Genomic DNA, 25,267 nt, shown 5'->3' on the forward strand with positions numbered 1-25,267 from the left:
ATTTTTCTTCGCGTTATTGTTCCCGCGATGTTTCAACGCAATTTTGATCCGCGAAGTCAATCGTCGCGTGTAGTTTTCTTGTAGCATCAGATGGCCACATTCTAGATTCAATTGAATGACAAAAGGCACGTTTACGGACAATACGTGTCACTGAGCTTCAGAATGGTTCCCCCCTTTGATATGCCACTGGCGATTAAGTACCCTAATCTCCCTGGCATCGTTCACTATTGACAATGCTCATGTGGCGTCATCAGGATTGGATCGAAGCCTTTACAAGTCCTAAGACACTTTTGATTAAAGGGACAATAACACACGAGCGAAGTGAAGCGATTTCTTTCTCGCGTGCAAGACTAGCGAAATGAAATTATTACGCGCGAGTATAATCAATTTCAGAATTATTTTTTATTAATTTTTAATACGGAAACGCTATCGTTTCCGCCCGCTGTCTATCGCGCTCTCGCTCAAACCCGCGCTTCCTTGTTGTATGTATAGGTACTTGTAAACTACTCTCGAAACGCGATCGCGAGAGGTGCTCGGGGCACTTCAAACACGATAATTCTCTTGACGAATATCAGCGCAATTCACTTTTACCATTGATTATTCACATACTACTACGCGTACCGCGATATTCATATACTACGATAAATTGACGGCTTATCGAAACGGTTATTTCGCGAAATATTTATTTTAGTCGCAGCGGTAGAGATAAAAAAAAAATTTGCGGATTATTGTTTTCTCGCGATATTTGTTGGACGGTAATTACTCCTCGATAATTTACGACGTGTCTCCGTAGATTTACGTTCCCGTATGTCTGTTTTCGTACATATTTTGCCATTTCTCATTGTTGCGCGTGGGCGTTACGCGCCGTTCTATCCATTTATTACCACGAGCCACGTGCATTTCGTTCAACGTTCCGCGATGCGCTCGCTCTTTATATCGCATGTGGGTCAAGTGTAAGTTGTCAATATTTCGCTTTCCGCGTTTCAGCTGCAATGTGTTGGCTCTCCACCTCGCCGGTATTTTTCTTTCTCATTCCCGTGCATTTCGAATATATGGAGATTTTTTTACCGTAAATCTTATTTTCACTCTCTCTTCCGCGAAGCCGTACTTTGCGTCGAAATTTCCGGATAATATTCCGATTATTATTTTGCTATATTAAAAAATTTCGATCGTCGCTGATTGAAAGAGTTATAGATTTAAATTTGATAAAAACGGCGTTTTTTCTACCTCTTTTGCTACTGCTGCTGGTCTCGCTTGTGATCCGGCAATTTTTCGTCAGCCTCGCGATAATTCGCCGCGATGGGTGTGATAGAATATGCAATTTGGGAGGCATGATGACGTTTTAACTGCCACATAACGGAAACAATAAGCGCAGCATTTCTTGCGCTAAGTGTACATACGTATACATATACCGGGTGGGAACGTAACTCCACCGTTACACTGCTGGTACGGTAAACTAACTTCCACGTCAACAGGGCACAATGAGTGCTCGCGCGACGTGCTATGGGGTGAATTTAATAATTGCGCGAATCCCTCTATCTTTGTCCGTGCGCCGCGTAGCACGACGAGGCGTTAATTACTTCCACCATTACCATTTCAGATTGAATCGCGGGCCGAATGCGCTAGGACTCATTTTACGCGCGCAATCTTTCTTATGAATAATTTTGCATTTGTTGTTATTAGAGTCCGATGAGCTTTTTCGCCGCATGACTTTTAATGGCCGGTGCGCGACGGGCGGAATAAGGGGGAGACGGAAATGGGATTTGAACCGGGATGACAATTTAAATAATACAAAAAGTCGAATGTAAAATAAGCCCTGGTGTCATATTAATAGCAAATTTTGTATAGACTCGCTTTATATTAATTTATCCGATATTTTTATAGATTAAAAGAAAGGAAAAGAAATATTTTAGATTATTAGAGTAGCTAATGTAAATCTGCTGGTAACGCCAAGGGCAGCGAGAGATCCAGCATCCGGATCTTTATCCTAATTATGAATGGCGTCATTCGTTCAGACTTTAGTAGGGGAGACGCTAGCACGAAACGTATCATTCTTTCTCATTCGCTCTCGCTTCCGTTCTCCTTTTCTCGCTGGATGATCCCCACATATTATGCAGCAGTACGCGATATGCCGGGCGTTTATAAAATGTGGGCCACTTCAGTACGCGGTTCGTCGATGTGCGGATCGCATTACTCTAAGCCGAAGCCGATCGTCGACCTAACGTCTACGCGACGATGATCGAGCTCGTCATCTTTCAGCGTACGGCTGTTAAACTGTTTCGATGGTGCCGTTGGCTGTTTTATTACCTATATACGCGAACGTATCGAGTTTCGGTGAGTGCGTGTAATTTCAGTTCATCAGTTTTTTAAAGTTCAGACAGAGAGAGGGAGAGAGAAAAGTAACATCTCGTCTTTATCCTACTTGTCTATACTGAAAGAATTTCGTGAAGTCGAGAGTCATTCCGGAATATTAATCAATATTTTAGCGGCAATAGTTTTAGTGCCGCACACACGCGCGGCAATAATTATGGTTGCACTATCGTCGTTTGATAACACCGTTTCGCGGTCACTGTCAAAGCTGATAAGAAACGGTACCGTATTCAACATTGACATTAAAAACGTCTTCGTGTTACGCGGGCATTTGCGCGGATATCATTCAGCCGGCAAATTAATAAATCGAACATCCCACGGAATAAATGTAAAAAAAAAAAAGTCCCGTCTTTCACGGGATGCTAAATGTTTCCCCGAGACCGGGAATCCGGATCGGTGAATTAAGATCCCTGGGTGTCTCTTTAAGGCCGTATATCAAATAGATCGTCCAGCAATTTATATTCGGCGAAACGGGACCGAGACTCGTGAGCCGTCGATTAGGATTATCCGCGGATTATCTTCCGGCGCCGTCTGTTTCTCCAGCTTTGCCCGGGGAACGTCGGCAGATAGCATTTCTCCCCTTTATTTTGAGCCGTCACCTTTCTCTGCCCCGCTCTCCCGGTCGTCCCGCAAATTTTCCCACCCTCACCTGGGGAAACCTCGTAAATTTGCGGGGATGATGTCTACTCGCTGCACGCTGGATGCTACCGCGTGTTTCTCGCATTATCCGTTACTGACGCCGGAGCGAAATTAACTTTTTTTTTTTGCGCGACTTTTAAATTATTGCCGACCCTGAAATTGTCTAGTTTGCGCCGGGGCTGATTAAAGTATCTTTATCGCGGCTGCCTCGTGACGGGAGATACGTGGCCTCGCGGATTCCTATAGCCTGAAATTCGTCTCAAAGTGCATCGCTTTGAAATCCCGCTGCCATTCATTTATTTAATTAAAACAGATATATTAGTTTTGATTTCTCTTTATCAATTAATAATTAGACTGTAACGCGTTAACGTGAGGACGCGTGTAACGCGTTGAACAATTTAATTATCTCCGTTCGAGCGTTTAATTCAATGTTTCTTTAGATTGGCCACTTTCTTTTTATCGCCGTCTAAGTCTCTGGGCTTGCCGAAATTGCCGTGGCGACGTTCTAATTTAATTTTCCCGAAGAGGAGAATCTTGTTTTATTTGCGTTTACTTTAGATACTTCTTCGTATGCGCGGAGGGGGAGGAGGAGAGAGAGAAAAAGAGAGCCTTGTCTTTCTCCACTTGCTTCCTCTTCGTCGCACAAAGCCACATTGTAGGAAATTGGAAAGTCTGCCGCTGACAGTAGAACTATCTTCCTCTTTTATGATCGCGCCAACGCGTGCCGACCTACATCCCCGTAGTCTTATTTTTGTTTTCTTGGATTGATCTGGATCGCGAGAGGATATAAGTCTCGGCGCCGCATTTCGCGCACGAGATAATACGCTACCGTCTTCTCTCTAGATCTCATGTCCGCCTCCAATTCAATCCCTCCTCGAGTTCTCCCCGCGCTGCTCTTGTGCAAAAGCGACTACGCTTGCTTAACCGCGCCCGTTCGCGAGGTCGTATTCTTCTTTCCGGCCTCCCGTCGTTTCTCGAAAATAGGACGGGAGATATCCCAATCTCGCTGTCAATATTTCATCTACCACCGAGATTTCCGCCGGAAAGGTTTACGCGTACCTCACGTTCGTTCCCCGCTACCGAAGATATTCTCTGATATTTAATTTGCTTATTTATGAAAGTTATGTGCACTTTATTGAAAATCAAAGAATTAAATGTATCAGCGGAGCCGGGAAACTTTTTAAATCAATTTTGAAACTGAAAGCGTCGTATTTGTGTTAACTAAAGTAAATACCCCAAGGTGGGAAAAAAGGATTTAAAAAAAAAAAAGAAAAAGAAAGTTTTATCGCATAAAGTGAACTTGGAACAAATCGAGGGAGTCGGTATTCGTAATCATCGTTTGCGCTTATTAAAACAGGTTGTTCTTTTACATTTGTTTGCGTTCGTTTCTTTAATCTTAACACCAATATTATTTTACTACAAAAACTATCAGGTATTAATGTCGCGTGCGACGAAACGCGGCACGAACGTTCGACGTGCACGCGGAAGTCGTGAAATTTCTGCCGATTACAGAATTATTATACGGCCGCGAAACGCACGGCGAAATCGTTCGTTTGATCCGGGCAATTTCGAGACGAACTGCGATCCGTGAAAACCCGACATTTGTCATGGCGCGAGCCAACATCATTAGCCCCTCTAATGGCAATCTATAAATTGATTTTACAGACAGCGCCGATAGACAGGTGCATTTATCTTTACCATACGGAATTGATTCCGAACCCTGCGATCCGCCCGGGAACTTCTATGAGTCACTCGGAAAAAAAAAAAACTGCTGTAAAATTGTAGAATTACGAGATTCAATATACCGACAGTCAGTCGACCGATACTGTGGCGGATATCCCGAAACGCGAAGCCATTTTCCTCAAGTCAAAAGGATCGATTCGTGGATTTAATTTTTGCGACTATTTTAATTATAACTAATTTCTTTTCGGTTCTATCTCGTATATTTTTTTTAATCTGAAACTGTGGTGTTTAATCTCCTAGCGACAATATTTAAAAAAGTCATGTCTGTCGTTAGCTCGTTTTTATATAAGTTTTCAAGTTAGACTGTCGATTTAATTTTTAACGACTATTCTAATTATAATTGGTTTTTTTCTTTCTTCGGTTTTGCCCTCGTATATTTCTGATTCAGAACTGTGGTTTTCAATTTCTCCCGCAAATAAGCTGTTCGTATTCGGCACTGTCCACAGTAATCGTCAGGATAAATATTACAATATCCGATCTCTCTCTATTGTTAATCCCAGAAATTCGGCCCTCTGCAAACGTAAACTACAAATATCTCGTACACGACCCTACATCTTTCCACGTGCGTTATTTGCACGAATATCATATAGAAAATCCACGCGATCATAACGGAATAATGATATTGTATGTCGTTCTGTTTTCGAAATTATTTACTGGCTCGGAGCGAGAATAACCATCAATGGAAAATCAATAGTCGGCCCTAGCGGCGACGGGTACCTTCGAAACACCCTGTACACGAGTTACCCCACCGCCAGATATTGATTTAGTATTACGAGCGAGAGTCCTCCACTCTACAACAGAGCTATTCTGTCGGCCTTATTTCTCACATTCGTCCAACGCATTTGACTGCTTTTTCGAATTCGACAAAACGCAGCCACAGATATATGCATGCGCGCATATGTGCGCGTGTATAGCTTTTTAACAGATAAATTTATCTATTTTTCCTGCCGTCTCCTCGTCTCTCATTTCCATAAATCTCAAACTGACTTGAATCAATTTAATTATAAAAATATTTAATTATTCTATTATAATTTATTAAAAAAGAATATACGACGTATACGTATTATTCCCCGCGTTACGGGTGAATTTGCAGCCTCGAAGTGAGATATAAGCAAACGAGCTTTGGGAAACGATACATCCCCTTTTTATTTTCCCCATCACGTTCGTTCTTTCATCATCGAGTTAAGCGTATCCGACTTCTACAAGCCGCACGAAAGACAGACGCGGCGCGATACGACGTTGACTGCGGCACGAATGAATTAATAAATGCATGCGGAGAACCGAGACGCGCGCACGACGGCTGAAAAACGCATGCCGCATTCGCGGACGCGTCTCCTGCCGTTTTCAAAGTGACGCGCCGTTGTTTGTTCATAAAATTTAATGGATCGTCATGCAAACAATATCGCCGGTATTGCCCGAGCTAGTTCTCTACCTTCCTTTCTCTTTTCCATCCCATCAGCCTTATTAAAGCCGCTATTAAAGTCGTCGTAGTCCGCGGAATACGAAGAAAAGATATTCCCCGGAAAGTTTCTAAGTTAAAGCCTTCGTCGAGAATTCTCTTCCTTCCTTTTCGTCCCTCCGTTCCGTCGACGAGACGAAAGGGCAAGGCATTGCGGAAGTTAAGGGGACGATGACGGTAACAGTCGCGTGCAAGGGTTTTATGTAGCGCGACTCATTCATCGGCGGGCATTGCATACGCCCTTTAAAGATCGCGAAAAGCATATTGTACGCCGACTGACGTCCCCGTTAAAAATGTCTTAAATTATTGTGAAAATACACACCGCGCGGAAAAATCGTGGGCGGATACGACCGTCGAAGTTGCAAGTACGAGCATCGATTCCTGCTTATACCCGTGTGCCCTATTTTGCCAGACATCCCATACGACACCGTGTATTATAGTAGCTCGTATTCCGCACTCACCCTCCTCATGCTTGCGCAGTTAGTCACTCCGTTCTCAACCCTCGATTTTTCGTCCCTCCCTCGTCTAATACAGAGTGATCCGAAAGCGCTCGCTCGGTTGCGTTTTTTTTTTCTTTTTTCGTGAATCGAAACCGCGTCGGTCTGACGGAAATTTGACAGTGATTGTGACGCGATTGAAAGCGGATTGATCCGGCAAACCTTTCCTCTTTGCCATCTCTAACAAAAAAAAAAAAAAAAAAAAGTCGAGCCGGATTTAAAGCGTAATGGTCGGCGCTGATTCAAAATCGCCGCGACATTTATTGGACAGATTCAATCTCTTTTTTTTTTTATTTTTCTTAATTTAATCGCTTGAAAATTAATCGCTCGTTAAAATGCAACTGGTATCTCGAGAACTAGCTTCCAGATATCGCGAAATAATACGACGAAATGGCCTGCGAATTTACGGTCTTAGGAATTCCCGGGACATTGACTCTTCCGCGTCAGACCCTCCCGCCTCGTGTAAGACATCGTTCCCTTAATTGTCGCTTTCTTTTTTTTCTCTCCCTTTCGACGACCGAATACATGTAAGTGTTTGTACGCGCGCGTGTGTGCGCCAGCTAGGGATATCCCGAAGGAAGTTAAACGAGTCTTAGGGAAATTTCAGGAAAGAGCCCGATTTCCACCCCGCTATCGTCTCCACCCGCAACGGCGAAGGCTCACCCTCCCCGGTGCACTTAGTCATCCTCCCCTAACCTCGTTTTTCCGCCCCCTGTTGATGGTACAGGGTCGTACAGGACGGTCCAAAGGGTATCGTCCTCCTCGGAGAGTAGACAACGTAGATAATAAACGACAGGTAATAGAATAAAGCGAAATAATTTTTCGTTGTATGGGATTTTCCGGGATAACGAGTATCGAAATTACAGTGCGAGCCGTGTTATAATTTAGAAATTGCACGAGGACCGGAATTTACTACATTATTAAGTCATTTTTAGCACGTGCAGGTGTTCGAAGACTCGAACGGAGGGTTCGGGATAGCTTTTTTTTTTTTCAGTCTCTCGCGAAGAACCCACATGGCTTTTGCTGACCGAGCTCTGCGTTGCCCCGTGGGCGGCAGGTGGTACTCGCGTTGGAGGTTCACCTGGACCTTCGAAGATTTAGGGCCCCTTTCGACTTCATAAATAACTATTTCCCCTATGGCCGTCGCGGAAGCACGAAGCTTTCCTTCTATACCAATTTTCTTCTTTTCTCTATGGGAATTCCGACTGTTGTATCGATATTAATCAATTTGCTACTGTGACCCCTGGATTTATTGGCGTCATTAATCTCGAAAAGAATGAGAGAAAAATCGCGCGATGAAAAGTTGTAACGACACGCGAAATCATTTTCAGCAAAAATCGCTCTTTGAGTGCTTAGTTTTTTTTTCTATAATCTTCTATAATTTTTTTTTTTTATTTTTATAAAATATACATAGAAATGTCAGGCAAAATATAATAACAATCACGATATTTATTGTTAAAATATGCATTTGTGCATTTTGATACCTGATCTATAGTTCCGCTGTCAGAAAATGTCACGTTGACTGACTAAGGGCACATGAGAGTACCGGGCTAAACTGACCGATGTATTCATAAGCATCGAGATTCTAGTCGTTCTCGTAGCAATATATGCTCTATGGGGCATACATAGGCATGAGCTTTTTCGCGTGTATGCGCCCGCACGGGAGGAGTAAGGCTGGTGTGAGTTGGCGGCCTGAGCGCGAGGCGACAGCTGCATCTCGAAACCTTCTTACGGCATCTGCCACAAAGGGACCAGGTTGCCTACTCCGCGTCGACGTGTCCTAACGATCCCATCTGGATATCGCAGAGTTTTTTTAAAAAAGGAAACTAAATGCTAGGTCGCCGTTTTACAGTAGTCCCGGAAATCTAATCTTCATCGACATCTTTTCGCAGTAGATTTTTCGATCGCAAAACCGATAAATAAATAAAATTTCATCCGCGGAAATATCTTCCATCGATTTTATATTAGAATTTACTGCAATTTATTTTATTTTACATTTTATTTTACATTTATTTATTATCACGTACTAATATAAGGGTGCCGCGGATAACATAAAAATGTTTGCCTTCCCGAAGTTCTAATAATTAAAAGCTACAAAAAGAAAACGTGCGACTCACGGATATGCAGGCGGCGGAGTTTTGGTACGGTGATCTGTAACAAGTTTCGCGCGAAGTTGGTCGATTCCACCGCGGGAAAAAAAAAAAAAATAATAAAATGGGGAGAGAACGAGTATTCTTTTCGCGCGCCTAACAGTTACGGCGCGGAACTGTTAGATGCGGCAGTAACGCGGTGAAACATCCGGATTAAAACTGCTTGTTCAGCCACATTACCGATGCAACGAGACGACGTGTGCAGCGATGCTGCACCGCTGCACTGGCGAAATGCAACGGCGGATAGGCAGTAGCTTGGTAGAACAACCGGCACCGCTATTCCATGTAGCGGTGCATCAGTTAGTACACGCTGTTGCGTTTCGCAGAGATTGTTGTCTCGACGAGACGCGAATTTGGGTGAGACGGTGCGAGAAGAGAAACGCATTACCCTACTATTGCGTTCGCACGGTGCACGGATAAATTCCTCGTCGAGCTCTCTCGCCACGACAAAGACAAATAAAAATTGATCTTTACCAATGGGTGCTCCGCCGATGCTTGATGCCTTTCCTAGGTCTCCTTTTCCTCCTCTCAGCACTGCCCACTTTAACGGGGATGTCTGGCTGGTGCTCCTTCAACGAGTCTGCCTCTGGATTTTTATCTGAAACAGAAAAAAGTTTTCTTTGATTAGTAAAAATGACGAAAATTAAATGCTGCGTTTACAAGTAATTACAATTATTTCGTGCGAAGTATTCGCTTCACGGATACCCTACACGTACACGTTATCGATCGCGAAGGTCAGTTTGCATCAGGTAATATATTTCTTACGCATGTACAGCCGACCGGCCGGCACATACGTACGTTTCACGTGATAACCGCGCGAGATGTGTATGCCGCGCACGCGACCGACCGACTTCTACTCTCGATCACTGCGCAACTATAAAAATAGTTTGAAAGAATTTTCCAGGCTTCGTATTTCTACACCACGAATAAATATCTGTCGAATCTATCGCGGACTGGTCGATCGAAACCCTTTTCCCTCGAGCCCGACTGCGGGTATGCGCATAAATATGTAAAACTTGCGTTGACAGAGTAATATAACTCGATTAAATATTTTATGTAAATTTTTGCGTGCGGTAATTAAGTTTATTCTACTTGTCCATTAATTTTCTTTAAAATACATGGCGCTTTCGTCTGCTTAACGCAATGCTGTTAGTCTTCCGTTCCAGTGCGTGATGAAAATTCTTCTGTATCTTGCGTTACTCGCAAATTCGAACAATTGTGCGCTTTGAGAGAATTGAAGCACAGTCGGGCAACCCTTAAAAGTGTTTGTAGATCACTGATTAACTTTTATACCGCGAGCGTCGCCGAACAACGTTTCTCACGGGTCGTTATAAATTAATGAAGTTTTGAGAATGGGTCAATTACTGATTAACTGCCCGCAACGGTACCGATTGGTGTACATCCGCGGGTCTGGGAATCGCCGTATCGCGAAGTGCTTATGTCCCTCTCGAGCTTTTTTTCCCTGCCGATATTTCCTCGTCGGTTTCATAAAGACGCATTAGAGGTAAAATTAAAACTCGCCGCGAAGCGTGGTTTCGTTAGTCGCTCGTTCCGCGTTGTTCTCAATTTACGTTAGCTGGTCGGTTCGGTCAACAAAAAAAAAAAGAAAAAAAACTTTATTACGCTTTAATAGTTAAGCCGCTTGCTGTCGAAGTCACAAGTCATTACGTTTTATCGAATCACCGCAGTTATGACTCGGAATCAATTATCCCTTTCTTTTTCCATAAAATTAACTTTCATTATTAAACATGGCAAGGCGCCTTAATTTTCGTCAAATTCGTATGATATTTCAATGTCATTTGATATTAAGCAAGTTCCTGCCGATATATCCGGGTGCACGTCTATCACTTTCGCAGGCTATCTTTTTCAGTGCCTGCCTTTGTTCAATTTTGTGAGCGACGTGTTTCCCGGCCCTTCCTGTTTATCATCCGACGTCATGGCTCGGCAATGCGCTTATGAAACGCTGATGGAATTACTCTCTCTCCCTTTTCCCCCCTTTGCCGAAGCTTCGAAACTGCTTAGGTTTTTCCTTTGCATCGCGCTGCCACGGAAAATTGTAGACATTATCCGCACATTTATGTACAGTAGCCCGCCCCTAAGGAATTTAATATACTTGAATGCTTTATAAATGTTTATGAATAATGGGGATCTCGCTTAAATATAATAGAGGACCATAATGAGTGTACTCGAAGTAGCGATAAAAGAAAGAAATTCTCGAAACTTTTCTTAATTTCTGTAAAACTTATAAAAATATCTTGACACTGAAACTCGAATATTAAATTCAAGCTTAAGAGAATCCTTCGATCAAGCTAGTGATCGCGGTAGCTGCGGCGCGGACAGCGGTCTTGTACGTTTCTATAAAGAATCTTTTTAAATTAAAAACCTATTTTCACCTATTTCCACAATGTTTTGCTTTATATTAATTATGTCTTCATATAATCGTGCGCTTGTTTCATCGAGGAATAATCTTCCATTTATTTTGCTCCCATTTGATTTTGCGAAAGTTGGAATTTCACTAAGTTTATTTACCTGAAAAGTGACTTCATTACTCCGACGAAAGTTCCCGATGGAAATATCGGACTAAGTATCGCCGACAGCAACGGCACACGCATCGTCGCAAGCTCTTTCCACGTCGTCTTTATCATCCCGAAAGAATACACGCGTTTTACGGCGGTTTTCCGCCCATAAAGTGCGCCATCAATTTTCCTTCGCTTTTATCTCTCTTCTCTTTACGCTCGCGTGTTCTCTCTCGCTTTCTGCATAATCCACTTCATCTCCCGGCGAGTACCGACGTATTACCGCGCTTCGTACACGGTCTTATGATTTTCTTGCGTCTTGCGCCGGTCTTCAATTTTCTCTTTACAAGACTGCGATTGTACACACGAACGAGCAGGAAAAGAAGCACCTCAGAATAATATATACGTCCACCCTATGGTTCGCAATAAGTTCTAAAATAACTCGCGACAAGTTCTTCTAATTCGGTTTTTGCCGTCTGACTTGCATCGGAACTTCTTGCCCTTCAAATTGCCTTTTCTATGAGACGAGACAAGGCAATCTTAACAAAAGCTTTTATTTAACGCACGTGCTATTAAGGTAAATTTTATTTTCGCTCCCTTTTAATAAGATTGATTCAATAAGACCCCTTTTAAAGTTAGAAATTATTGATGGCGCCGCTAACATTATAAATCTTAACGACCCTTTTTTTTCCCGCAAAGTTGTTCCTCTTTTTGTGCCAGTGGCAATTAATATGTCGTCTTAAAAAAAGGTGACTGCTCTCTTTTCAGAGATGTTATTTTAAGCAGAACTGTGATCGTAAAGCTTATAAGAGTAGACCGATTTAAAGTAACCGACTCAAAAATTCAGCCAAATATCTCTTATTTCGTTCGTCGCCTGCTCTAAATGCTGTTTAAGCGATCTTTCCATAACGCTGTTAGCAAATATACCGCGGATTTTGTTTTCTCGCAGATATTTTTACGCCGGTAACAAAAAGGCAAAGCAAAGGAAGAGTTATGGCGGCAAGGTGGCAATTTCGAAAGTTGAAACGTTCATAAATATCGAGCGTGGAAAAACACTTCTCTCAGTTTCCACCCTTCACCTTTCTTAATTCGTCGCCGTGGTTGCTATCGAAAACCGATCGTTTCTCATAATTAATCTGGGATGGTAATTTACTCCGGATTATGTGCCCTGGTCCGCCGATTGTGCGTGGATTTTTAATACGTACGGAGCACGTGCTGCGTACTTTTTCTCCCCCCCGGCTACCTGACCGTCTCTCATTTTCTCTCTTTCTCGCCTCTACACAATTCAACGCTTTATAAAATAATTTAATATGCTGAATATTAATTGTAAATTGAACCGATACCGAATTTTATAATCTCGACAACTACTCTCGTCCCTTTTTTTTTTAATTATTGGTCTACTTTTTTAAATTTGGTCTACTTTTGTGGATGAAATACTTTCACGCTTATCATGATTGATATCGCGGTGCAAGACGATCGAGCGATCGCACTCCGCGGGTTTACTGCTTAAGGGCTGAACGCTGTCACTTCCTCGATTTATGAATGAAAAGGGCGTAGGGACCTTCGGATAATTTGTAGGTACATAAATATCAGGGCACTTAAATGCAACTCGTAGACAAACCCGGCGTTGCGTCGTACGCTGCTAGAGTATCGATATTTATCGCGCTGTTAAATGCACCTCGTAAACTTTATCACCCAGAATCGCGATGAGAGTAGAAACGCGAACGGGATGACCGACGACGAACAGCTCGCCTTCAGGCAACCCAGTCGCGGCTTTGAAAAAAGAAGTCTCGGGGGGAAAACGCCCAAGATAGTATCGTTTAACTGCCGCGAAGATCTCGCCAATTCTTTCGCGCGTGAACGCGAAAGAAGCGCGATAAATATAGCGCTCGTTGCACCACGGATGGTAAATTAATTCCATTTGTCTCTTTAACAGTGGGGACTCGCGATAAACTTAATTGTCTCTTTCAATTAGCGGCGGTCGTTAAATCGCGGGACAATTCGACGGGGAAGTAGCTCATCAAAAATTTCATTAACTCCGCGATCCATTCTCGCTTAAGTCGCGCTTCCCAAAGCAAGGAGACGAAATAGGCGAGGAATAAAGAATGTAAGAAGGTTGATTCAGAGTCGGAAGTCCGAGGACGCGCCGTTAGCTCGAGAATGTATACGCGCTTTGCATTATTCAGCGCAAGTCGCGTCGCCCGTACCTCTTTTCGATCTCGGCCTCTCCGGCCACGTCCATCTCCGCGTCCTCGATCTTTTTTCCCCTCCGCGCCTCTCGCCCTTTTCTCGCGCGAGGTGAATTTTCGCGAGCTTATTGGAAAGGCATCGGCACGGAAGGCCAGAAAGTTTGGCAGCGCGCCCTTAACTTTTCCACTCGAGATAAGAGCGTAAGATAAGGGTGAATTGACTAGCAGCTCCCAACGAGCTTGCGAATTAGCGCCCGCGATAAGACGAAGTAAATTGCGTATACTTCCATTAACGAGTCAATCGCCAAACAATTTACGCGATATGCATTTTGTAAAGAATTCACTTAAGCTGGTGAATTCAAAACTGATTGATATTATCATCGATATTCTTAAACATCAGTTAATGCGTCGCAAATACACGTGGGAAAGGTCTGCACCTGTCTCTCTGGGTGGGATTTTAATTGAAATAAATATATATCACGCTCAGGCGCGTTTCGATCGCATATCAATTAAATTTTGCGTTTGGCGCCTGACCAGTTTATTTATTTGCTCGATACATAAATACTTTTAATCGACGCGTTTGATCCTAAATTAATTCGTAAATAGCAGTATGAATTCCCGATTTTATTGCAGCCGCGATACCTCTTTTTGTTAGAAAAAAATTAAAAAAAAAAAATGAAAAATAATAAAAAAAACGCTGTACGCGCGTTAAATATTGATGCTGCGTAAGTCTCTCGCGCTCAATCGGAAAAATAAAAGCCTCTGTTACGCTACGATGTGTGCTCACCCTGGAATTCATATATTTCCGCGAACGCATTGTTCGGTGTCAGGTAGTGAATATTGTGCACCGGGTCGGCTCAGGTGTTTCGTCGCGCGGCGATACCATGCTACTTTTCCGATTCAGGCCCGGTTAGGTAGTTTTAATACCGAGCATCTGCTCCTAAAACGGGTAAATGGGCTTCGTTCTTTTATTAAAATTTATCATTGCCCGGTGTAATAGAGATTCTTTCGGTCCCCGCGCTTGAAAGCTTTTCGCGATTATTTCCGAGGCCTCTGAGCTCGCCACGTAAATTGCAACGCTTTCCCAGACTGTCATTTATGACGTGCGTGAAACTTTGCGAAATAATGAGCGCCGAGGGGAGAAGCCGCAATTAATAAAAGACATAAAGAAATAAATTAGGAAAAAAATTCGGTTCTCTACATATTTACGTACGCGAGTGTCTTGCATATTTTAAAATGTAAAAGTTTCTTTAAACGAAAAGTCGAAGACAAACGGGTGTCCGATGCTAGTATATTATCGGCACGGTTACATATGCATTGCTCGCGGAAAGATTGCCGCAGTTATCCATAACAGTTAGAAAAGTTCGCTCTCGCTGTTGTTCCGCTCCCATTGCCGGAACTTATCTCATTATTCTCTCGCCGAACGATTCTATCTCCCGCCCCCTTGAATATTCAACGTCGCCCTCGCATCACGCGCGGGGCCGCGTCTGCAAAAATAAATCGGACGACTCGCCGTCGCGGGGACTCCTCGCCGTTACGGTCGGTCGGACTAAACGCCGCGGCGCAGGATGCGCATAATAACGATAATAACGGCAAACAATAATGGGCTCGTGGGCAGAAGTCGTTCTTCCTGTTCGGACGGCAGACGCTCGATCAAGCCGCGAGCCGCCGCGGCTGCTCCGCTACCTTGAGGGCCCCTGAAACGAGAGGGCACCGTTCCCTACTACGGGGGCCTCGTCGAGGGCCCGTTGCAGGTCGGCCGGACCTCGTCGTCGGTCCGGCACGGCCTATTCCCTCCATCCTCAGTCGGTTGCGAACCGGTGTCACGGCCGCGCTAGCTAGTCTTGACCGCGTCGGCTTCGCGCCTATCTCGTATCTGACACTCGCTTTCGGGAGTGGACGGTACCGACGACCCTGTTTCAGTGAAACCGGTATACGCGAGATTACTCTCTACGACCGAATGATCGGCGCGTCCTCGACGTCGCTTTCACATTCGCTTCTATCATCTTCAGCGTTCAGCTTCCTCTAACTTCTTCTCGCGGTACGATCGAGAGAAGCTGAACTCCGAGGTGGCAGCTTCTCTCCGCAATAAGAACGCGCGCGGCTGACTGCGAGTTTCTTTCTTTACCTTCTCGCGGCAGTTTTGCTGGGAATTTCGCCGCGAAAAATGGTTCAAACGAATGACGAGGGACGCGTTTTGATCCGTGCGACATTTGAAGTTTTTTGTAGTGCACAGTGCGCCGAAGTGCGGTTTATTATTTGAGTATTTTATTAAAAAAAAAAAAAAAAAAACCATTAGTATATTTAGCGCGTAAACTCTCTGAAAATATTCAGACATTGATTTCAATTACCAGAAGTTTGTACGTGGCTGGAACAAGCGAGCTATAACGAGAAAAAGACGAAAAGAATAAATAAAAATACCTCGAACGTAAAATATAATCTCTAAAAAAAAAGGACTCGTAAAAGGATTTCATTTCCAATTGAATTTTTAAGCTTTTAAAACACGTTCCATTAAGCGTTTTTCTATTTCATTAATCGATTGGCCCCGCTCGTCGTTTAACTGTAGGACGTTATATCGGCATCGTGCTTATCGCGGTTTTCGCTACTTCGTTTGACACTGCACAGTGTCTCGCGGTATTTTGCTCAACATTACCGCACATTACGAGTTGCATCGACGAGAGCATCGGCGGCGATGTTGTTTTTAACCACGGGAGCTCGTTCGCCGGTCTTTAAACTCGTTGCCCATGAAGATATTTCTCTCGCGACTGCGACGAAATTCCCGTCCGCGACGTTTTTAATTCTGCATTATAAAATCCTCTTCAAAACTCATTGTAAGTACAAAAATATGCCGCGCCGCGAGCACGGTCTGATGCATTTTACAATACCGCGAGCGTTCTCTGTAATGCACCGCTCGTAGTATAATCAGAATTTCTTCCGAACTTGTTTAATACTTTAAAGCTTTTAAAATCGACGGAATCACATTATTCTCTCGCTATTATATCTTTAAACGATTTGCATAAAATTTATGATTTACAGCTTTATTAACAAAGCATGTAATATCATAATTAAAATTATAGTAAAAGCCTATTTCTTCATTCCGTTTCAATCCGTGCAATGCAAATAAAAATATATATATAAAAAAAAAAGATATTTAGCAAACCGTAATGTGGGATCACGATAATTTTTTTCTCGTTACGTGTTCAATGCCGATGCGTCATTAATCACGGTCGTTCACTGGCTGCACCTTTACATTCTTCCCGTTAAAAAGCAATGGGCGCGCGTCGAGGTTTTCGGAATATATATTTTTTTTTTAAATCTCGCAGTAACTCGATTTCACGAGACGCGTTAACTCCGCCAGCATCCGGATGACGCAGCCGCGATACAACATCAGCACCATACTTTCTCCGGTTTTTATTCCGCGGCGAGAGTTCGAGACCTCGCTTAATTAACGCCGTCCATCATCCCACTTCGCGGCACCGAAATCATCGTCCCGCCGTTTAGATATCTACAAGTTTGTCTTCGTCAATAATTAATTTGAAACGTGAATATTCATTGATCCTTTTTTTTCCCCCCTTTCGCTAATGGATAATTAATTATTTAGCGAATGTCGGCGTACGCGATAGGCCAAATTTACGAAAGTCAGTCGCATCAAGCGTTTCGGAACACCCACCGATAAGATATCTTTCGAACCAACCTCTTTTGTTACTTTTTACGCTCACCTTCTCCCCCGCAAGAAAAAGAAATCCAGTCACGTCTGGCTGTAGGGAAAGAAACTTTACTCGGCGGTTTTGCACGGCTTAAAGGTAATAATCTTTTGGATCGCGGCCAGTGGACTCGCGAAAATAAATACCGACAGTTCTAATAACGACGCCTCGGACGTAAATCGATTAATCGGGATAATTGAGCCGGTTAATCCGTAAGATCAACCGAGTTCGCTCGATGCTCCGTTAATGCCGTTTCTCGTCTAAGCCGTGGCACGAAAGCGCGAGAGAATGCGCGGCCGAGGAAAGTTCGCCGGTAATCCTCCGCGGCCGGATAACTTAACGCGACGGAGTGCTTCTTTGCGAAGCTGGCGATTTACTTACGGCTGCATAATAACGTTACACGTATTTCCGCCGCGACAAAGCGCGCAACGAAGTTACGCCGCGGAAATATTGTTTCCCCGTCGGATCTAAGTTCGTATTATTAATCCATTTGTTATATACACTTCTCCATGTATATGTATACTGAAATAAACTCGAGTCTCTCCGCTCGCAGTTCGATGACACACGGATACCCGAGCTACGGTGCTCGTGTCCCGCATCAATTTACGCGCGAAATCGAATCAACCCGGCACAAAGATATCCCACGCTGCACTCGGCGCGGCCCGATCCCGTTAATATTATTTGTCGACATCCGGCCTCGGTTCGTGCCTGATTATTCGCTCGAACGGAACCGGCGATGCGGGGAACGCGATTTAGTGTCGCGACTTGTTACCGCGGCCTTTTCAGGTGGGAACGGGCGCGGAACAAACGAGGAAAACGCACGTATCGTAATGCACTTATCGGAGGAAATATGCTTACGACGTCCGCGAAAGCTGGAAACTCGATAGCGCACGGCAAGGCTCGTTTAGAGCGAAAAGTCCGACCCTTCTGCGAATGCATTTTATCGAGCCTGGGTATAAACTCGACGGTATTAAAAAAAAAAAAAAAAAAAAAAAATAATCCGCCGACTGGTACTTGTGAAAAGTTTTTCGAGCCTGATATATTAATTAAAATCATTTCGTAGTCTCCTTACGATATTCCATCCACCATTTTCACCCTATCTTTTTTTAACGTCTCGCACCTCTCCATTCTCGCTCTCCGTTTCATTTCTCTCTTTCACACCGTGTTCCTTCGTACTTTTCGCCTCGCCTACGCATGCTACTTTCGTCGTTCAAGGAAGAAACTTGATAATTACTACACCGTCATTGTTCCTACTTGGATAAATCGTGGAAATTTTCCCGAGCGCGTCTAGCTCTTATTTTTTTTTTTTTTTTCATTTTCCTATGTCACTTTTATTCTTGCACGGGACTCTCCCTCGAGTTTTCGCTGAGAAAGTTGACGCGCTTTTCTCGACGCGCTGATGTACGCAGCTACGAAGGGAACACTTAGACGGTATTAAACTTCCCCCTTTTCCCGTTCCGTAAATTTACAGCCGATGTAAGAGTTATGAAAATTTTCACGGCGGCAGAACATTTTCCGCTTTTCGTCAACGAGTGGGAGCTTTTTAAAAATTTCCTTCGCAAACCAATGTCGGTGGAATTAATAATCGCGAATGTAGAGCGCTCGTCCGTTGAAATTTTATTTCTCTCTTTCTCTCTCCAGCGCAAACTCCCTAGTCGGTGTCCACTTTAATTTCTCTATCGTCCTTTTCCTTTCTCCGACATCTGCATACCTCTGGAGAGCGAAAGAAAAAGGGTCACTCGACGACCTCTGCCGAGACCCGCCTTTCTCGCCTCTCCTTTGCCTTTGCCATTTACTTTTCCACGATAAATTCATTCCGCAACGTCCCTTGCGAGTGACAGCCTTCATCTTGTCGCTTGCACACTATATTTTTCATATATATATAAGTGCACGTCAGCTGCGACCATGTCGCGAAGGCTTCGGATGATGGTTCGCGTGAAAACTCTAATCGGTACGATATAAATTCAGAGTATTAATATTTGAACATACTTGCGCGCTTAGTATTACCTTATTTTTAATTATAATAAAAATACTACGAAACGATTTGGCGCCTGTGCAAGTAAATATATTTTCGTAACTGATTAATTATCTCAAAATGAGAAGAAGATAAAATAAGTATCGAAGAAAGTAAGATCTTGCAACGTAAAAGCTCGTTTGTACGACGGAAAGATACTCGGACTGTTCACGGTATCTCTTGGCGGCCGCGAAAGATCTCTTTTACTTTTTTTTTATCTTGGTTTCGTTTTTAAAAATTCACTTCTTTATTTAAAAATGATAACTGACTTCGCGTCGCATCTAAGAGTTCTCTCTTATATCTATGAGATATTTTATATGTCTATGATATATAAAAATTTATCTATGAGAAACTTTTGTTCCTCATGGGACGGAATAAATCCTCCTCCTCCTCTTTTCAGTACTGGCCACTCTAACGGGGATGTCTGGCTGGTGCTCCTTCACCAAAAGTCTTCCTCTGGATTAATCTGGAACAAAAAAGTTATCTTTTATTAGCAAAGAGACGCGAATTTAATGTACGCGTATACGACGTTTCCACTTAATTTGTACCAAAAAAACGTAGTCTCCGGTACGCACGATTAATCCAGGAAGATAATTCACGCCAGATTATGAGCCTCTGGCCCGTCGATTGTGCGTAGATCTTTAATTCGTATGGAACGTAGCTAGCGCGCGGCACGTACGCCCGTTTCTATCTCCCTATCCACCCCAGCTACCTGCCCGTCTCTTTCTTTCTTACCTTTATACAATTCAACGCGTTACAAGAAATATTTTTCAGGTGACTACATTAACTTTCCGCATAATCGGATTTTTATTTTTATACCACCGCTCAATAATACCTCCCCGTAAACTTAATCCAAGTAATTTAAGAATTTTGCTGAAATCACAGGGAGATCTCGGCGAGTTCGCCGTCTCCTTAATTACAAGAGCGAAGCTCAGCTCCCCGGCGCTTGTCCGACGACGTTAATGTAGCCGGTGCGACGAAGACAGCAGAGCGAGATTTTCATTTCATCGTGAAGTAGCGCATGAAATATGCATCGCTCGATGCATCCGCGATTTTTCACCGGAAAACCCTTCCGCCCTTCGTCGATGGATGCTACTCGCTCTCAGCCTTATATGCGCACGCATTTCGTATGCTACGTAAATTTACGATGCATAATGGATACGTGATCGAAAGAGAGATTTTTCATATTCGAATTCGAAAATTTCACCTTAATAATTTCACCGCGATGATTCAGGAAGAGATGATTCGTTATTAAAATACCGCGAGATTTCAGTAAAGTGTCGCGGTTACGGGCGAGCGACCTCAGAGTAAGCATCAATTTTTATTCGAATTATTAAATATAATATTCGGCGTTTGTAATATTTTATAACGCGTTCGATATCTGTTTAATTTGCAATTAATATTCAGATTTTCGTTGGCGTAAACTTACTTTTGAAACTCGTTTTAATTCGCCTTAACTTAAAACCGGGCATTCACGCAAGAATAACGCTTGTGTGGAGGGAATTCACTTCCGTCGTTTTTTTTTTTTTTTTTTTCCTTTTACAATTTGCAATGTGTTGTAACCGGGTCGTTGATTTCATTGGTACGCCGCAATCGGTATTTACCGTTCAATATTCGGCATTAAAAGGCAAATCTTCGCTATTAGGGAAAATTTTACCATTTGCAACGGTGGAAGGGAATAATTCGAGGCTCGCCGGGTCGTTTGTATTCTTACTAGGTCGGTGGATTTTCCGATTGGGAAAGCAGCCTGGTGCTGGCAAATCTCGAGGCTGAGATTCTTTTTCTCTTCTATTTCCCAGCGGCCACGGCAATAGCGGGTATCACTTTTTACCTTCTGCCAGCGCGTTTCGCTGGCTCTTTCGTTCATTCTCACCGCGTGCGAAAGCGTATCGATTTCCGCAGGGAAAAAAATTCTATTCCTTAAGGCAACCTACGTGAATTTCTTTGATGAAACGCTCTTCTAATCTGCCATTTCGCACGTAAATGTGTTTCAAAGGACTAATATTACTGGCAAATAAAAACGCTGTGAAAGTGCCGTTTGTGGCCGCAGCTCCACATGGTTGTTTGATGACGGCCCTTAATTCTAATTCGACGCGGAAAGATTTGCTCGTTCAATTACCGGTATCTTCCGGGCGCGTTACGGCAAGCAAACAGAGAATTGCGCAGGGTTTCGTACGACAAATTGTTCGGCTAATAACACGATCGTTCATTTAATTGTTCCGGGCTGGTACACTCGCCGCGATTGTACGCGAAATCGTTTCTCGCGTGTCCGCAATTGAACGATCCGCCGCGAAACATAGGAGAAACATAATATTGGGGAGGCCTTTCGACAAACGACCGACGCGATAGTCCGCAGTTAGCATTTACACCGGCGTTTGCGACTTTGGTCGAATAATCCCGGAAACCATTGTAGTCAGACACAGCCCGGAATAGCCAGATAACCGGTTGAACTGAACTCAAAACTGCCGACCGATATCCGGTCAATTCAACCGTAATATCTCGATTGTGTTTCGATTAAATAATTCACATTACAGAAAATTTGAAAGTCCGCTCTTTCGCGTGTTGGATAATTTAGTTATCGAAATTAGTTATTTACTTGAATAATTAATTAATCTGCCTTTATTTTAGTGATACTCCGCGAACACCTGACGCGAGATTGTATTGCATTTTTGTCGAAGACATCTTGACTAAGAAGAAATGACGAGAGAAATAACATACATATTTATTTGAATTTCTTATCGGAAATTCAGCTGAGGAAGAAGAATGTTATTTTTACGTTTAGCGCTATTGATTTTCCTCTGGAAATGCCTCGTATGGATCCACCGAAGAGTTTCAGCGGTTTAAATGTACATTGCGGTGAAATGCACATTTTATGAAAGAAAAGACAGAGAGAGAGAGAAAGCAATAGCGTTTAAACACCGAGTACTAAAGGCGAAATTGTTCTTTGGTGAAGCGTCTGGTAGTTTTCGTACATCGCTCGTTTCCATTCGGTGGAAATTTATCGTCGCGGTTTCGACGGCTCACAACCATGAAAAGGGCGTGAACGCGATCGTTGTCGAAGCGTTCGCTCCAAAGGGAAAGGGATGAGATGCCTCTGGGAATGCAACAAGTCTGCCTTCTTCTTCCTCTTCCTCTTCTTCTCCTCGTTATCCTTTTGTCGTTGGAACTCGGCCAATGATGACCCCCTGGACGACTACTCTCGTTTCGTCTTCTTTAGCTCCTCAATGTATTCTTGTCTCTGAGGTTTTCCTGATTACCAGCTTGATGATCGCGATAATTGATTGCGCCTCCCGCGAGATCTATTACGTGCAAAATTCTACATAGAGCGAGGATGTTCTTTACCTAATAGCAGCTGAAGATAGAAAATAGCGTATGGCAATTTTCTATCTGTTTAAAAAAAAAAGATCTTTAAAAAAATAATAAGACAAATATTTCGAATGTCTTTGGTATTGATTGCACAAATTTGAAATGTACAAAAGAGGATTTATCATTATGCTCTTCTTTAAAAAAAATAAAAAATAATAAAATAAAAATTTTTTAATTCAGAGTATACTTTTAATATTCTCTGTGGTCATTTTTTAGAATCTATGAAACAATCTTCAGCGTGCTAATAGCAATTAGAAATTTCCGCGTTTGACAACGCGTCATTAAGTAGCGCGGCTTACTGGAAGCCGCTTACATACGTGGGAGCGGCTTTGAAAAGGTGCTTGCTTCGCTGCTTTCGACCGCATTCGAGACTGCAGATTTAGAGAGCTTTGTCTGCGCTTTTGCGCGGTGCACCATAATGATCAGCCATCTAAATTCGCGAGGCGTTCGGCTTCGATCAAGACACCTTCGGCGCTTCCTTTACGATGCAGCCTGCGTTCGTGAAGAAATGGGCTTGCGAAATTCTAAATTATTTATTGCAAAGCAATTTCAATTTAACTTCATCGCGTCAGTGCCTCCCGAAAGTTTTCCTAAATAATTTTTGTATCTTTTTATATCGCCGAATGAATATTTACCAAATGTAACAATAATTTCAAGTTGTACATCGCGTTACGATGTGCAGATGATAAATCTCAGCGCATTCTATTTTTTTTCTCTCTTAATAATTCACTGCTAGCAGATGTTTGCTCGACATTTATTACTTATATCAAATTTTAATTATCACAGGAATAATACTTTAAATGGGTTCGAGTTACTCGAATCGTGCACTTGATACGTCTAAAGTTACGTCAAGTTTCTCGTCGGACTTGCCGATGGAGTTAAATTAACAACTCACGGCGAGGACCATCAATTTCATTCGAGATCGAGGATTAAGAGTCACGTTTGACCCGGGTTCGGTTACTGCGGCCGCTTTCGCCGGATGCATCATCGACACTTGTAATCGCGAGAGCCGTATTATATCATTGACCTATCCAACCCTGCGGAACCACGTGTCAGTCTGAACACGAGGGAGTCATCTATTATTCCGCACGAAGGATTCCGCAGTCATTTGTGCGAATTAACGTTCCCGAGAATTACACGAACATTTCGCGTTTTATTGATCGCCATTAGAAAGTACCGTTATCAATTTTGTATAACGACGTAGCTGTAATTTCGACTTGATGCTTCTTCGATATCTTTTTTTTTTTCTTCCTTTTTTTAAACGAAATATTAATAATAAATATTAATGCAAAAGGCGCTTAAAGTGTCGCTCGTGCCTATCAGCTTCTCGACAGCGAACGAAATTCAATTGAAAGTGTTACAAATAAATCCTGCAAAATATGCGGCGCTGAGATTTTATAAACGTGTCTCTCCTCGCTTCCGCTTCGCTTCCCTGATTTCGTAGTCCGGAGAAATAGCATTTTACTTATCCCCGAGGTTACTTCTAATGCGATGCTACGAAAGAAATACGACTCTACGTGTCTCAGGCGTTTCCCTGTTTCGCAATTTCAGTGATTCGTGCCGCGACTCCGAAGACGACGTCGGGGCTCGCGAAACTTCTGAATAGCAGAAAAGCGACGTCAGTCGATATCACTGTAGCGTATAAAGAACTTGTGACACTTTTGCTACCTAATAACAAACGTACAGCGAAACTCGCGCGTGCTAACTGTCGCGAGCTTTGCCGCGGCAAAGTTTATTAACGTCGCACGTCTCGCGTCGAAACTTATTTATTCCGCTAGAATGCGTAGGAGTTTAATCAACTGCCGCCGGAAAACTAAAAATATATTCGTGATGAATGCTCTCGCCCAGTTACCGTTATTGTTCGTAGGCAAAATTTCGCGTGATGGTGGAGGAGAACGCAGCGACCGGCGCCCGGCTGGACGGCGAGCTGGAACGCGCGACTCTTCGGGGCGAATTACGTGACGTACGTGGCGCTTTGCCGATCGTGCTGAATAATTACAATGCCAGCAACGGCGGCGCCAACAGCAACAACAATTCCGGCGCAGCGACCAATGCATCCGGTAACGCGAACCCTGGCCAGGAAACCGAAGTCCAGCAACAGGCGCAACAGGAAGATGCCAAGCGGCTCAGCGCCGGCAGCAGCCCCATCGAGAAGAGAAGCTCGGCCAGCGATAAATCCGCCAGTCCTATCGACAAGCGGACCAGCCCGGTGGACAGAAAGGATAGAACGAGCCCCGTCGATCGGCGATCCCCCATAGGTACGCGACAGCCCTTATCCTTTTGATATTTACTGACTTCCTAGCCATTAATCTTTATCATGCATATCCGGTTGAAACATTATGAATAACTCGAAACGCGCAAATCTAAGCGTAAATTTACCGAAAATGAACGGCCGACCCCGAGACGCGATTAGCACCGTAAGAAGCTGCTTGTTCGAAATAGAAAATGATATCCTCGCGCAAATGCTTCTCTGCGAAATGAAGAACACGCTCGGCGGGGTAACTCCGCGAGTTAAATGCCGAAAGTTTATTTCGCAAAAGTATTTTTATAAAGACAGCCCCCGCAACGGAAATGCGCTCAAGCCGGGCGGGAAGTTATCGACCTCGCGCGAAGCGGCTTC

General features: G+C 43.4%; 1 protein-coding gene across 2 annotated transcripts in view; it reads left to right on the top strand.

The window, feature by feature from the left end:
• The window catches only part of Liprin-gamma, a 62,810-nt gene that overhangs the window by 23,403 nt on the left and 14,140 nt on the right, over positions 1 to 25,267 (top strand). For both annotated transcript variants that reach the window (XM_070654131.1, XM_070654137.1), the window contains exon 2: positions 24,515 to 24,905. In XM_070654131.1, the coding sequence (XP_070510232.1) occupies positions 24,530 to 24,905 (376 nt within the window). In that variant the 5' untranslated portion in view covers positions 24,515 to 24,529. The remainder of the gene's footprint in view (positions 1 to 24,514; positions 24,906 to 25,267) is intronic.

This window comes from Cardiocondyla obscurior, linkage group LG01 (genome assembly GCF_019399895.1).
Source record: "Cardiocondyla obscurior isolate alpha-2009 linkage group LG01, Cobs3.1, whole genome shotgun sequence".
NCBI classification, from domain to species: Eukaryota; Metazoa; Arthropoda; class Insecta; order Hymenoptera; family Formicidae; genus Cardiocondyla; species Cardiocondyla obscurior.